The sequence below is a fragment of the Furipterus horrens genome, unplaced genomic scaffold, assembly GCF_987537825.1.
Source record: "Furipterus horrens unplaced genomic scaffold, mFurHor1.1.pri manual_scaffold_4, whole genome shotgun sequence".
NCBI classification, from domain to species: domain Eukaryota; kingdom Metazoa; phylum Chordata; class Mammalia; order Chiroptera; family Furipteridae; genus Furipterus; species Furipterus horrens.
Window position 1 is genome coordinate 184,169,802 of NW_028327174.1, and position 16,716 is coordinate 184,186,517.

Genomic DNA, 16,716 nt, shown 5'->3' on the forward strand with positions numbered 1-16,716 from the left:
CCTCCCAATCAGTTTGAGTCAAATATTTACTAAGTGCCAATTACGTGCTAGGTGTTATGCTTAGTGATAGTGCATTCATTCATATGACAAATACATATGCAGTGCTTTCTATGTGCTGGGTATTGTTCTAGCTACTGGGAATATAGCAATAAATATTACAAATCAGATTTCTGTTCCTAATCTGAACTAGATTAGATCTCAATATTCAGTATTCTAAATGTGAGGACAACAACATTTCCCAATGTATGTAAAATCGCTTAACTTCCCTTAAATAGCGGACAGAGGAAGTTATGACATGGTTGTTACCTGACGGTATGAAGACAATATTGATGCCAAATATAGTATGAGTCAGCCAGGTGTACAATCCATAGAAGCCAGCCATTTTGAGGGAAGCATCAAACACCCCTCTAGAATGCCCGAAGATAAAAGGGAAAGTAAATAAACACAGCACATTCTGGTTCAGAAAAGTCACTATCTCTAGGGTCTGGCTACAAATCAGATAACAGCTTCAATTTTGCCAGTGCCTGAGAGTGTTGCTTTTTTTTTGTTTTGTTTTATAGAAACATAAGGACCTTATTTTAAAACCCAGAAATATGTTTTCTAAATTATTCATTTACATTCCTTTCTGATGAAAAGATAACTGAAATAAAACACCTTTAAATACCCTAGTCACGAAATAATTAATCAACTTTTCACTTCTAAAGCAGATCTTTTATTGCCAAAATAGATGAAAAGAAAATTAAGTGTGAATATCATATTTCTGAGGACATAATTACACTCTAAGACCTCCAGGCTGGGGCCAGCCCTCCCCTTCCAGAAGAGCAAGTGAGGGACAACATAACTTATACTTATCAGTCTTCCTTCTCCTGTTAACGGAATTTCCCCACACTTCTTCAGCTATTCAACCAAGCCCACAAAGTAACTTCTATAAATACTAACTAAGAAAGCAGGTCACCGGGAGAGAATTTGTGAAAAAACACCACCACATTAACTCTAAAGTAAAATCAGAGACGAAAATACAAGAGGGATAAAAACAGACACATATTCAATGATTAATAGGAATGAAGTCCATAAAAATCTGCAATCTCAGGCACTTCATTTATGCTTTTCAATTATAAAACTATTAAGATAATTGTGTGTAGGGAGGAGAAATAAGGAATGGCTCAGACAGCACATAATGGCAGCCAGCCTTCAGGTATCACAAGGTGTCACACAATTATAAGAACCAGGATTCCAAAGGCACAGGAGCGGCTCGCTCATATCCTCAGGAGGGAAGGAAAAGCCATCTGCCATGGACAAAGCAGAGGCTGTGGCAGCAAAGGTGGCATGAAACACACAACAGGAAACACCACGTTTTCCCAAAGTATCCCAACAGGTTTACTGTAAGGAGAGAGTCAAGCTCTGAAACCGAGTGATTCAGTCATCTAACCGGGTTTGGAGACAGGGATCTGGTGACAGAGTAGCTCCCCAAACCGTGAAACCTTCTTTGTCATGCCGACTAGCAGCTTTCACTCAAGAATGTCTTAAAGGTGTCACGTGACCTCTGACAATAAGGACACAGATTAAAAGACCAGAAGGAAGGGAGATGGCCCACAGGAAACGGAAAAGATCTGAACAGTAACTGAATAGAAGAGGCAGAGGAAAAGGAAAATGGCAGCAGGAGGAAGAACAGCAGCGTCTCACAGACACAGAGACCCCAAATGGAAGAGGACAGTGAAGAAAAAGTAATACATTTAGTTTGGTCAACAGTTAGAAAAAGGAGGATGAACGTACCCTAAGGGAGCTGGAAATAAGAGGCAAGGCTTAACAGAGGACAAAAGATTTGAGATGGGCCAGAATGGATTAACCATAGGAGAGGATAAGATATCCCAAGTGGAAAGCTTAGAAAATGGGGCAATGGGTTGTGCTCTCATAAGGGACCTACAGACAAAGACACATCAGCCAAAGATAACGAAATCATTTCTGGAGCAGGAAGAAAATCACTAGCGTGTAGGCTTCCCAGAGAGCAAGGGAGAAAGCAGCTTTTATGAGGGAGGGAATAATAATAAGATCAAATATCACAGAGAGATTAATGAGAATAAATCTGAGGGAAAAAGTACAGAATAAAATCAGTGAGAAAAAATACAGATGTCGTACTTTCATCAACCTTACATTATAACCTTACATTATTTTAATAACTTGAAGCTGAAAATAAGTTGACATCAAAGGTGCGACAGAATATCACAACTGAATCGTCTGTTTGGGTGGCAAGTAAGTAACACTCAGTCCAAAAAGGACAACTTCAGGACACCGCACACAGACTTCTTTCTTCTTTCTTTGGGATTATTGATTGTTATATTCTCACTAAGGCAACGTTCAAGTTACCAAACATATTCATGTAACCCAGTAAGGGGTACTTATAATCTGGTACACAAGCTTTATAAAACAGCAGAGAAAAATCCTGTAACAATTTACGAAGATAATTTTTTAATTCCCTCAAATTTCTGGCCATTTTTCTTTTTTTTCCTATATCAGCTTTACTGAACTATAATTTATAAATAATAAAACTCACCAACTTTAAGTATATAATTCAGTAATTTTGACAAATGTATATAGTGTCATAACCATCACTACAATTTAGATACAGAACATTTCCAACACCCCAAAAAGTGTTCCCTCATGCCCTGTTATAGTCCACCCCTCCCTAAACCTGCATCTCTGAAAGCCACTGTATATGATTTTGGTTTTGCCTTTTCTACAGGAGAGTCAGGGAAGGAAACAAGGGCAGCAGTAGAGGTCAGAGAGAAAAACAGATATGAAGTTACTAAGCAAACTTGCTTTGAAGGCAGCAAAAGAGGCTACAAGCCAAGGAATGCAGGCAGCCTCTAGAAGTTGGAGAAGGCAAGGAAATGGATCCTGTCCTAAAGCCTTTAGAAAAAACGCAGCCTTGCTGATATCTTCATTATAGGACTTCTGACCTCCAAAACAATAAGATTTTTAAAAACCTGTCACGTTTAAGTCACTAAGTTTATGGTAATTTATTACAGCTGCAATAAGAAACTAATACAACCCAGTATCTGCCAAGCACTTATGTGTTTTGCATATGTTATTTTATTGATTCCCTGGTTGGGTTCCCTCACCCATACACAAAGAGATTCCTGGTCAGAAACCAGGTAAATCTGTTAAGCCAGAAGTATGTTATGTGTTGTTGTTTTGAAGGAAATAAAATGAAAAAAAAGCTCAAAATGAGGGCAAGGTGGACCTAAACTATTCACAGTTAAAAGGCAAGATAAACCTTCTGGAAATTGTTGGATCTGTATACTATGTCATTTTGGTAAACTAATTCTAAATCTAAGCACCCAATTGATTAAAGGCCAAGATGATGGGTGAAAATTTATTTCTGGTATCCAGATTTCTATCATATTACTAATATATTCTCATATAGGTCAACTGAGTACTTAATGGTCCTCAGAGCCAAGAGACTACCCAACAGGAGTCTGGTCAGTTGCATTATAGCCTGAGTCTGGTCCTGGCCAGGACTTTGATTGGATAATGGCTATCATATCCTAGCTGACACTTCCAAAGGGGAACTGGAGCTCAGTACACACTTCTTCAGACAACTGGGGTCCTAATCATCCTATTAGAGTGAAGGGTTCAGGAAATGAAGTAGATCACGGGGGTGAGGAGCAGAGGCACAGAGGGGCAATGAGACAAGCCACGTATGATGCTCACAGTGTGCGCACCCACACTTGTTGGCACAACTTCAGGTAGAACTCCTGTGCCCCACTCTGGCCTTTAGTGAATTGGGTGCCTGGATTGGGAAGTACACCAGAGTGATCTTGTTCACAGATCCAACTATTTTGAGTGGGTTATTTCAGCTTTTTCATCTGAAATAACTCAGGCCCTCATTTGAAGGTTTTGTTTTTTGTTTTTAACTGAACTACATTCCCAGTTTAACCGATGTACTTGATTTCTGACCAGAGGTCTCTTTTCCGGATGAATGAGAGGACCTAACAGGAAATCAGTGAAATTACATATATGCATCATGTAACACAGAGTTTGACAGAAATGCTAGGATAGAGGATGAACTGAAGAAAAGGATGAGACTGGAAGCCACCGAGAGGCAGAACAGTGGGAACCAAAGGAGTGGCAGTGAGGGGGAAGACAGGAAAGAATGAGGTAAACGAATGAGAAACATTAAGGAAGCAGAACGGATAAGACATAGATTCAGTGGAAAGAACAGGAAAATGGGAGTCATGAGACCTGAAACAGTTCTGGCTCTCTCACCAACTGCTTTGGAATTCCAGTTCTGTCACTTTTTAGTGGCATGATCTTGAAAACCATACAAATTCTGAGCCTCATTTTCCTTGATTGTAAAATGGAGATAACAGCAGTCACTTCATAGTGTTATTAGAAAGATTAATAATGCAATTAAAGTGCTAAGCTTAGTCCCTGGTACAGAGTATGACAGTGCTGAAAATTCAAGTAGCATGCCACAAAGTTCTGGATTAGTTATTTTAAAAGTATAAGGTACTGATTAGCCTACATGAGCAATAACCCAAAATACTGAGTATGCAATTGATCACTCATCTCTCAGGAATCTAACATTCGAAATTTGCTGGAATAATTTACTTTCATAATCAAAACTCCATCTAGCGTATAACTAATCACATGAACAATACAGTCTGAATGGGTAACCAGAAATCATTAGTTTAATCAATGCAAGAACATTCTTATAATCGTACAAATGAAAGACCATTCTCTCATTGATATCAACCCATTAATCAATACTTTTTTGGATCCTCAGATTGAGGGAGTATTTTCTCATCTTGCTGACAGACATCATGATACCCTTCATCAAATCCATTGCAAAAATCAGAATAGCTATGACTTGCGGCATTTTCTAAGAGTGGTTATGTATGACTTGTGCTAGGTGAATACATGGTACCATCGGGCATTACCCTTCCTGTCATAAATGCTCACAAACATATCAAGCCTCTACTGTAGAAATTTAGAGAAAACTTGTCAAGTTCACCAGTCTAATATGTATGAAACATAGTGTTTCTCCATTTTCTACCTCAGTTCTCTATCTTGAATAGTGCTTGTGCTCAGTCTTCTGGGACCTCTCCTTTCAGTGATTCTCAAAGATTACTGACAGTTGTTTTCCAACTACTTCTTCAAGCTTTTGAAGTGAATTAGATTCGGAATACTCTGGAGGCTGTTTTCCTCCCGTCTTTTGGTAGCTCAGCTGTGCTGACTCACCAGGTCTGATTTAGCTCAGGGGAGGAAGAGACTGATACCAGCCCCTGAACTGGAGGCTCCTGGTTTCCGCAAGGCCACATCCTCACTCAGAGACCTTCCACTGTTAGATGTCCTGTGGATGTGCCCAGACCCTGCACCATATGTAGACTGTTCTGGGGCAGGGTTCCCCCTACTGGAAGGTAAGCCATAGTGCAGCCCATCCAGTTAGGCCCCAACAAAGCATATACCTGTGAAGGAAAGTTCCAGGTCCAAGCTCTTTGTCTGCCTCTCTGCTTCTCCCCAATAAATGCTGTTGCACGTTTATACTGCATTGCAGGAAGATGTGTGTGCTCATGCCTCAGTTACACAACTACATCTCTGACTCCTCTGCACCGGGGGCTTGAACTAATTTCAAATGATTCATTAGGATTTTAATTCTTCATCTCTGTTACCTCTATCTTCACTCTTTATAAACTCTAAGCTGAAACTGTAAGTCTTTCACAAGTTTCCTAATACTACTTCAGTTATCAGTCATCTCTCATTTCTGATCTAAATATTGGTCTTGTTACTTTTCTAAACTGAATGAGAGAAAACCAGCCAGATAACTTAGGATTTGATCAGATAACCTGCTTTTGATGGAATGAGATTTGAAGTAAAAAAGGGAGTAAGAAGAATGATAAACCATAGTGAAGAAGTTTATGCTCTCAAAATACACAGGGCCCTTGACCAAAGACAAGTAGGAAGCATGTGTCTAAGGAAGAAAATGAAGAAAAGAGTAAAGTGTCCACAATAAAATTCTGCCTACTCCTAACATTTCCTTACACTGGCTCAGCCCTCTTTTCTTTCTAAAATTTCTTTCTAAAGGCCAAAAAGGAAGACTATCAGACTATCATCCCCCCAGGAAACAAGAGATGTTCTTTACTTATCAGTACTTGACCCTCACTGCAATACACTGCACCTTGAGTAGGTGAGCTATGGAGGGGGGCCAGCCAGCTTCCAGAAACACGGCCTACAGCAGTCTCCTCTTATCTGCAGGGTACATGGTCCAGGCCCACCCCTCCCACCCCTTGGATGCCGGAAACCATGGAGAGTACCAACTCTACATACTCTATGTTTTTTTCCTGTACATACACACCCTTTTCACTTAGAGGAAGCACTTCACAGCTTCTTTGTCACATCCGAATCGCCAGCATTACTACTCCTGTGCTTGGGAGCCGTAGTTTTAAGTAAAATAAGGGTGACTTGAGCACAAGCACTGTCATACACCAAGAGCCGATCTGATAACCAATAAGACCACTAAGCGACTAATGGCAGGAGCATATACAGAGTGGATGCACTGGACAAAGGGATGATTCACATCCCATGTGGGACGGAGCAAGACAGCATGAGATTTCATCACACTCTGCAGAACAACACACAATTTAGAACCTATGAATTGTTTGTTTCTAGAGTTTTCCATTTAATATTTTCAGACCACGGTTGTCCACACAGGTAACTAAAACCATGAAAAGTGAAACTTAGGATAAGGGGAAAACTACTGTATAAAATTACCAATTGGGAAAAGTATCCCCCCAGCTCCCTTGATTACTACCTAACCTCTTGAGAAGTTACATCTCCTTCTCTTCACTGGTTTGTCCTCCCCAGAGGCCCAGCTCCGCAGTAAAATGTGCAGAGACCTGGTGAACACTGGAGTTTCCATTCCAGTGGGGAATGGTCATGCTGTGCGTGCGTGCAGGCCTGGAGCACTACTGACAGGCATGGGCAACAGGCACTAACATGGAAGCCTTCCATTCCCACTGGAAACAGGAGGTCACACACGGAAGCATACAACAGTGGCATCACACTAGATCACCTGGAGACCCTGGCAGCAGGAATAGTAACTCAATAGTTTTATCTCATTAATACACACTTTTGTGTCTTCGACAATGCTTTGTCATTATGGATGCTTACACTAATTCTAACCAAAAATATTAACAAGGGGTTGTCTCAATTATATAGGCGAAGAGCAAACATTTGTATCTCAACACTAGTTCTAGTATAAGCCTATTAAAATAAATATAGCAATATTTAAAGCAACACAATGAGAAACTAAATACAAGACAAAGTTTCTTAAGGTCATTTTTCTTGGAAACTTGAAGTAAAAGATTAGGTTTATTAGAATGATCATTAATCAAGTAGGTTAAATAGGCATTATGTTTATTGATTTGGTTATTATTTAAGAACTCTAATTCCTTAATTATGCGTAAGATCCTGTCACTCAATTCCAGTGTTAGAAGAGATATCTCTTCAAATAAATGAAAATACATTTTCTAATGGCTTTAAACTCTTCCTTACACATTTTACTTTAAACATATGTTGTTTATAACCTTAAAACCATGAGAATCTTTCCAATGAACATTAAATTGGCTCCAAGTAAAAAACGGAAATACTAATTTACTAAATTACCAATGTTGATTTTTTTTTTTAAAGCCAAATACTTTTAATCCAACAAAATTGAGGGGAAAAGGTGGGAAGCAAGTTCACTCTCCAAATGAAAATCTCACAATACATACATTCTCCCATCAAATTCATCAGCAGGACTCCCACCCACTGGGGCACCGAAAAGCTGTGATCCCACAAGCAAGAGCCATACCCGTGTGCATGCACTCATGTGAAAATATCACACACACTAAATTGCACTGAGGCCGTGAAACATGCAACTTAGTAATGTGCAATATCTCCACCAGAGCAAGCAGAATGGGAGCATCAGGGAAGAAGGGTGTGATGCAAACATTCGGGACACAACATGCTCTAAGGGGAGGAAAATGGTTTGGGGATGAAGGATGCATGCCGCTGCCTCAAAAGTTCATGAAATGAAAACCCAACCACAAATGTATTTAATTTAGAATACTTATTGAGACTTGCAAAACAATTAAGGTTCAAAAATTCAATGAGACAGTGATTATAAAATAGCCATGTATTTCAAAAGGCAAAGTTTGAAGAACAAAGACATTTTTGCTGTCTGGTCATGCAGTTAACTTGCAATTTCAATTCCATTTTTAATTTATTAATGGACCATATAAAATGAGTTTAGTGACTGGCTTAACTGCAACACTGATAATGACTAAAGATGGATGCTTATTGATATCACTAACAACTTGCAAACTAAACTTCACTCTTAGTACACTATAATATTTTCGTAATCATTTGTATAATATTTTTCCTCTTAAAATGTTTCTCCATGAAGAAATACATTCCATTTTGAACACAATCCTTCAGAATGAAAAGTTTGACAAGAGCTCTTAGGAACTAGAATCCAATACATATGAGAAGGTTCTTCAGAAGCATGTATGTTAAAACTGTACATTGAATTAGACTCAGTTAAAAAAACAAACCAGAAACACTTAAAGACTGCTAAAAATCACTCTGAATTACAACCTTTAATTTAAATAACTTGATATAGCTGTGGTTAGAAAAATGACCCGGGTTATGTAACAAGTTCTCTGGTCTGTACCATTATTTTCACACTCACAAAAGACTATCAGTTTTGAGAACCATAAGAATTTTAGTTCTGGTATTAAGGATTGTTAAAAAAAATTTTCTGTATTAAAAATAAAATGATAAAATAAATGGGTTTTGTCCAAGTTACACTCTGGAGCCAAGACTATTAAGAGTGCATGATCAGTGTGTGCAAACCCAAGATTATAAAGCAAATCTAATTTGTAGAAAGATACTGATTTCCTCATATCCCTGTAGATGACCACACTCTTCTAATCTCACATGCCCGCCCTCCTGAGCCCGAAATTTTTAGCTGTTAGCTTCATGAGTCCATTGAATAGGCTTAACAGAACCACAAATTTAACTCATGATCTTCTCCCCCAACTGGCTCCCCCTGGAGGGAAGCATCGTGGTATACCAGAAGGATAACATGCCTTCAATCAGCTGGACCTAGGTGCAAACCACAGAGCTGCTTACCAATTCCAAGCAACCATGACATTAAAGAATTAAGTTTAAAACAAAAAATAGCTGGTTTTCAAACCAAGCATGCCATGAAAAAGAGGTGACTCAATGACCAACATTCAGGGGGTGGTCAGCAAGTGGTTCACTCTAAGAAAGCAGAACAAGAGAAAATTCACAGACTGAGGTTTGGAGACAGAAAAACTTTTGTGAGAGTAAGAGTCAGTGCTAATAAAGATTACTTGAGGAAAATAAAATATCTTTCTTGAAGTACTTTATGGACAAGGTAGACAGTTTTCTGTAAAGCTTGGCTTAAGTCACACTGACTAGAGGATTCTGCCAGGCTTTGAGATGGTTGATTCAACAGCTTTATTCTACTGGGAAGATAGAAGGTTATTTTCCTTTTTGGTAATTTTTTTGAGTCACTCAGATAAACTAAAGTTACTCTATTGCTGGAGTTTTCATCATTTACTCAATAGATGGTAACCAACAGTCATACAGGCTTAGAAGGCATGCTAAAAGCCAGTTAGTTCTTCATGATGAACAGCTTCACCCTGAAAGCTTCCAAAGTTGGAATATTCACATGGATGGCCCCACATGGATACCCCAGGGTACCAAAGCAGATAAGAACTTACTTTTTATTTAAATTAAAAAAAAAAAAAAGATGTCTAATCAAAGAAGAAAGACACTGATGAAGACTTTACCCTGGCTTTGCTAGTAGGAAACCATGAGAAAGCCTACTAAAGTTTCCAGAGAGAAGCTATTTCAGGAGCATGCATCCTATCTGAATATAAGAGGGTTTTCCAAAGATTAAGGGGCTATCTTCACCAACTGTTACACAGATACAGTGAAAAAAAAAAAAGCCAAGTTCAGTCAGAGAGGATTATCAGATCAAATTAAGATTTCTTCAGAAGGCTGGTTCCAAGCAATGGTAATTTTTACAAATATGCGGAAACAGAAATGACAGCCAAAGATTCACTATTCAAGAGAAACTTACAACCAACTGGCTAACAACTAATTAGAAAAAGGAGCTCTAATGGATAACATGAGAATTTACTATGAGTAGCGATTCATGAAAAGTAAAAATGTAGTCAAGCATTAATGATCAGTTCAGAGCAATGAGGGACAAGGGCAGGGCTTTCCAAAGCCGGCATTCCTGAGAACAGCGGGGTTCTGAGAGAAGGTGAGGTGTATGTGTGTAGGCGGAAGGGGGTTTCTTAAGCAACTGACATGATGATTCGCAGCTAGAGCAAGAGCCTGTGGCAGAAAATAGATGGGGACAGGCCATTACATCTTTGTATACCACAGGCTTGAGAATAGGATATTGAAGCTGTTTTGAATTTTTTTTCTTATCAACATTTGCACTGCTCATATTATTCTCTCAAAATGAGATTAAAAATTTTGAAGATACCAGTTCCCTTACTAGTTTAGTGCTGAATGTTACTGGACAGGCTCAAGACATAAAACAGGCTTCTCATGGAAAGAAGTTTCTGTAGGAAGTAAGAACAGTATAAATCTTATCCCTACCTGATAGCTTCTTCCACAGACTGGCCAATAATATTAGAAGAAGGACCTGGCTGAGACAGTGGTGTCAGGCTTATCACCCACTTCACTGGCTTGTAGTACTCATCACTGGAACTTAATAGATAAAATAGTGTGGTCAGGAAAATTATCTGCAAAACAAAGGACAGCATCTCCTAAAAAATCACATTTGGAAATTACAGGAAGGAAACACAAATGGAACCAAGACACGCTTTACTGTGGAAGGAAATAGCATGTGTTCATATTTATATGTACACACCAGAGATAGTACGAAGTTGAGAAGGGCTGTCCCACTGTAGAAGAGGATGGTCAGGAGCATAGTGACAGTGGTGAAAAGCAGGCTCACGTTCCGGCTCATAACAATCCACAGCGACTCTAAGATCTGAGGGGGAAAAACTGAATATCAGAAACAATCCTCGGGAAAGAAGTTTCTACAGGTATATAGTGTGCTTTTCTTTTTTTTTAAGTTTTAAAAAATGTTTTGATTTGACCGAAAGGGAGGGAAGGAGAGAAACATCGATTTGTTTTTCCACTTACTGATGTATTCATTGGTATTTGTTGGTTGATTCTTGCATGTGCCCTGACCAGGGATCGAACCTGCAATGTTGGCATACTGGGACGACGCTCTCACCAACTAACCTTCCTAGCCAGGGCTCTAGTGTGCTTTTAATATGGTACCATAAATAAATAAAAAAGAAATCATCTGAGAACACCTGAATATTAATTAGTAAAGAAAATGATTAAGTAAATTACAGTGAGGCTACTCCAAATAATATTAGGCAGCCATTAAAACCTATTATGGCATAGGAAAGTATTTTATGATATAATGCTAAGTTTAAAAAACAGGATAAGAAAACTTTATATATAGCATGATTATAACTATGCAAAAATGATATGCACAGAAAAAATACCTATAGAAGAAGATGTCAAAATGCAACCTGTGGTTATACTTAGCTTGTAGGCTATGAAGAGAAGTCACGAAAATCTAGCATTTGTCCTATTAGCTTCCTCCCCCCCTCGCTACCTTCAACTTAGCTTCATCTACAATTACCAAAGCATCTTCACTAAAATCGCAATAAAAGAAATGAACAGATAGGATCAAGGTCAGAGCTCTGTAGCTGAAGATCATTCCTCACATAGGCAATGACCCTTATGTTAAGATCTCCTGAGTTCAACCGATCCATTACCTGAAAATTGACTACAACCAGATATTAAAATAAAGGCTATTAATCTATGTTAAATATTACTAAAGGAAGATGTATAATATCTAAAACACACCTACATATTTTCATTTCCTATTTCTTCATAAACTTAAATTCCCTTATGATAATGTCTGTTCTATTCTCCCCAAGTAATAAAAAACATGGAAGCAAAATGACCAGAAAAACTTTCCCTTTGTCTTCAAAATACTCCCATAAACCTCAGAACAACATTATAAGAAGAAATGCAGTTATCTTTATCCTAGAGATATGCAAACTGAAGCTCAGAGTTTTTTAAAAACTTGCCCAAGGGCAGGGAGCTAATGTGTGGAAGTAGGCCAGGACCAGAACTTGTAACGTCTGATTTTATTTTGGTGCCCTTTCCAAAACTACAGTTCTGTTTTCTGTCATATGTTCAAGTTACACCATCTGCGCTATGAAAGGCCTATCCATTCCTTTCCTACCTCAATGTACCATCTATAAAGGCACAGTTTGTTGTCCTCGGCATTTCTTGCAAACCTCAACTCAGTCTTCCTAAGAGAACTTTGGCAGACTGGTTTCATTTACAAAAACTCCTTACATAAAATCTTGAAAATGTTTCACAATGCCTACAAAAATATGCATGATTGACTGTTTGACCCTGTGGGGTAAAGGAATGAATGAATAATGGCACTGATTCCAAAACACAAACCAACAATGCCCTTACTTGTGATTTTGACAAGCATTCTTTTGGGAGCCTCAGTCATGCTGGAATTTTTATCAAAAGAAAGTCTGAGTAGTTTCTGGGTCACACTGATAGGAAATGCCCTATGGTAATGAATTCAGAAATTAACCGAATTCATTAATTGGAGACTGGTAGTTGCCAAGATCAAGTAACTTTTGTGTATTCAAGGGGACTAGGAAGGAAGGTTTAGAATATAAAAAAAGTTGTTGGGCATTACAAGGATGATGGCAGAAATAAATAGATTTAATTTCAGACTGTTATATCTCTGTTAGGAGAACAGGAGGAAGGGAAGGCATGAGTGCAGGGAGGGGCTAGGGATCAAAGGAAGAAAAGGAGAGCACTGAGAGACTTGTAAGAAAGTCACATCTTTACCTTCATCTTCCACATTAGAAAGCAAAAAGATAATCTGCAATTGCAAAATCAAGAAAAAGCACAAACATTATTCTAGAAATTCAGAGGTAAATACCCAGAAAAAGCTAAACCTGGGGTGGTAATACACAATACAGTATACAGATGATGTATTATGGAATTGTACACCTGAAATCTATATAATTTTATTAACCAATATCACCCCAATAAATTCAATAAATAAATTTATTTTTAGAGAATAAGACTGAAGTGGAGAAGTACAAAGCTGGGCATTGCCTTTTCTTTTTTCCTTTTTTCTTTTTTTTAACTCTTAAAGCATTTTTGACTTTTCAGCGATGGTCATCTATTATTTGGATAAAAATTAAATTGTAAAAATTTAGCACTGCAAACCTTGACTTTTGTTAACTTGATGGAAGTCCCAAGTTTATTCACTAATATTCTTCCCATCTCTGTGAAAAGTCACGGGCTGAGACATCCCACAAAGTACACTATGTGATGAAGAGCCATCATTAAAACTTCACAGCACTCCTAGCTGTTCCTTGCCACCTCTATCCATTGTAAAAAAGGCACAGGTAGACAGTGCATGCAGGAGAAAAACCATATTTCCATCTGCAAAAGGGCTTTGCTCACCAAAAAAACAGCCCCCTCTCTAGTGGTCCAGCTGATGACATTCTGGTCAGCCTAAGGGGACGAGGATACCTAGCTCAGAATCAGCATCTCTTGGTTACTCTTCTGTCACAAAGGAGGCATCAGGGCAGCTGCACATGAAGTCTATGGCTTTTGGACATCCTTCTAGTTCATTCAGAATTTTCAAAACTGCAAATCTTGCCCTGACCAGGTTGCTCAGTTGGTTAGAGAGTTGTCTTGTGCACTAAAAGGTTGCAGGTTCAATCCCCAGTCAGGGCACATACATGAGGTAACTGATCAATGTTGGTCACATTGATGTTTCTGTTTCTCTCTCTCCACCCTTTCCTCTAAAATCAATAAAAACATATCCTCAAGTGAGGATTAAAACAAACAAACAAATAAATAAAACTGTAAATGCTGTGGCATTGAAAACAGGGTATGGTAACCAAAGACATTTAAGTGTGTAAACAAGACTGGAAACTAATGTTTCTTTTTTTACTTCTAAGTCCAGTGTAACTATAAATACTATTTCTTACAGAAAGAAATGTCTCAATGTTCTCGTGGATGAAGGAAGCGATGTCCTGCCAGTCCAGAATGTCTCCCAGCCAGCTATTCTGACGACTTATGTGCATCTTGTGTCCTTTGTGTCTTCCAGAATGGGTTACGTTCTATGGAACAAAACAGTTCACACATGAACTCTCCATCTTAACCTAAAGAATAGAAAGTATAAAGAACCTATTTTGCTTTAGGTCCGCTTGAGCACTTTAGTAAATACACAAAAGTGGAAAACCTTTGCATTACTGAAGAAATCAATTAAGAACTCCACCTAAAGACCCAAAAGATAATAGTTTTTCACTTACATGCTGGTTACTGAGTCTCAGCCTAGCTCAAGTGCTTCCCTCCTAAGTGCATTTGTGAACACACTTTACTCCCGTGTATTCAACCTCTACTTTTTTCTTAGTCTCTCGTTTTTGCTTTTTTTCCTCCTTTCCTCATCTCCCTTATTAACCTTCCACAAAAGATAAAGCAAGCAGGGGGGAGAGAAGAACATGAAAAAGTTCACCTAAAACTAATACAATGTTATATATCAATTATATCTCGGTAAAAGAGAGAAAAAAACAATATGAAAAAGAAACAAGGGGGATCTGACTTAATCTGGAAAAGAATTTAATTACATTGGCAGGAATAACTAGAGATATAAATCAACAATTTCACCTGTGTATTTTTGGGTTTTTAATGCAGCCACTAGAAAAATTAACATTAGTTGGCTTGCACTATATTTCTCCTGCACAGAGCTAGTCTAGATGATGAAAGGCTGTTGATGATAACAAAGAGAAGACAGAAGGAATACTGATACCAGAGGGACTGGTGGATTCTGCCATGGAGACTAACCATCAACTCACCCTGACTTTTAGTGACCTAAGATTTAAGATCTTGCAGCTTGAAAATTTCTATAAATGAAACCCCAGCATTAATACAATCCTATCTAGTCATTGGGTCTATAAAATAAAAGAACTTAATTAATTTACAGTTGAAATCCTTAGCTAAAGTAACTTACCTTTACAAACCAAGAATGATACAGTCTGTCCCAAAGTTCTAGTACTTGCTTTTCAATCACAGCAGTATTGTTGACCTTATCTCCGAGAATTTTATGAAGCTGGAAGAAATACAGGTAGATATAATCTGGTTTAATATTTCAGGCAATAATACAGTAAAATGAATACACTCTGGGTCTTTACATTTGTTCCAAATCAAACTGAAATGTTCCAGACTATTTAATTGCCTCTGGCCACGTTACGTTCTTTTCATAAACTTTGCTCCTCAATATTCCCAGTAAATTTCCTCTCTCTCATCTTTTACTTCTTTTTTCTTTCCTCTATCATTAGGTCTCAAAAGGAGCTACTTCAGGCTGTAAAAAAAATGGTACTGATAAAGCCACGATTACAGACTTCTCCGATATCTGCTCAGAGAGAAATCTTTCTGTGCGACCCCAGCACCCACCCACTTTACAGAAGTCTCGTGTTACACTTGTCACTATTAAGAACGGCCACAGGACTTTAAGTGACATTTTAGAACCTTAGCTCTCTAAATGTAAATATGTCCATTAGTTTGCAGAAAGATGTCAGGTCTCAGAGTTATGACTGATCAGACTGGCTTCAGGATGTGTGGGGATCAAGTACACTTGATAACTCAGAGAAAAGTTATTCATTATAATATCTTATTCCACATTTTATGTGTTATTAAAATCATATGGCAACATTAAAGATACTTTTTAAAGGACAAACACTGATTTGTAGTCTCACTTTCCTTAATAAAACTGGCAACTTCTTCATCTCCTTTGCAACTTTCTGCCTAGTTACACAGACATAATTTAGAATTCTCCATTTTCTTTTACATCATAAGCATTTCATAGTTTGCCTTCAACATTAACCTTCACCTTTACTTTTAATGGTTTCACATTAGTTCATTATGTTTTGATATTATTATGTAATCATTACCAAATCACAGGATATAGAAATGGTTCCCAATTTTTAATGTCACAAGTAACACTGCAATGAATATCCTTATACACAATAATTTTCTTATTTATAATAATAAGATAAATGTGCAGGAATCAAAGGAAATGAACACTTTTAACAGTTCTAGCTATGCATTGTTAAACTGTCTTCTGTAAGGATTGTACCAATTAATACTTTCCAACATTGTATAAATAAACCAATTCTCCCAAAGCCTTACAGATACCTGATAAATTTTTAGATAATTTAATTGGTGTGAAATGGTAATTAATTATTTACACTTTTCTTCTTTAGTAACGAGTGACCCTTTTCCATCTTGGTTTTCAATGTGCATTTCCCTTTGCATGGGCTTTCGCCCACCTGATGGCCTTATAGATACCTAAACCAGTTCTCAGACATGTTTGATGCAAATATATCTGCCCAATGTTATCCTTTATATGTACCTGATTTATTCATAAACCAAACACAAATCAGTTAATATGAAACCCATTTATCTTTCATTACATTTAGCAATTTACAAATGGCTTTCACCTACATTATGTAATACTTACCACAACTCTAAGTTAGACAGAAAATAGTTTTG

The 16,716-nt window shown here is 37.9% G+C and overlaps 1 protein-coding gene across 2 annotated transcripts in view; it reads right to left on the minus strand.

Moving 5' to 3' along the window:
• TMEM245 (transmembrane protein 245) overlaps window positions 1-16,716 on the minus strand; it is a 75,980-nt gene that overhangs the window by 14,662 nt on the left and 44,602 nt on the right. For both annotated transcript variants that reach the window (XM_090275952.1, XM_090275951.1), the window contains 5 exons: window positions 15,176-15,274; window positions 14,154-14,285; window positions 10,958-11,080; window positions 10,684-10,829; window positions 307-407 (listed from right to left, as the gene is read on the minus strand). In XM_090275952.1, coding sequence (XP_090132078.1) covers window positions 307-407; window positions 10,684-10,829; window positions 10,958-11,080; window positions 14,154-14,285; window positions 15,176-15,274 — 601 coding nt within the window. The remainder of the gene's footprint in view (window positions 1-306; window positions 408-10,683; window positions 10,830-10,957; window positions 11,081-14,153; window positions 14,286-15,175; window positions 15,275-16,716) is intronic.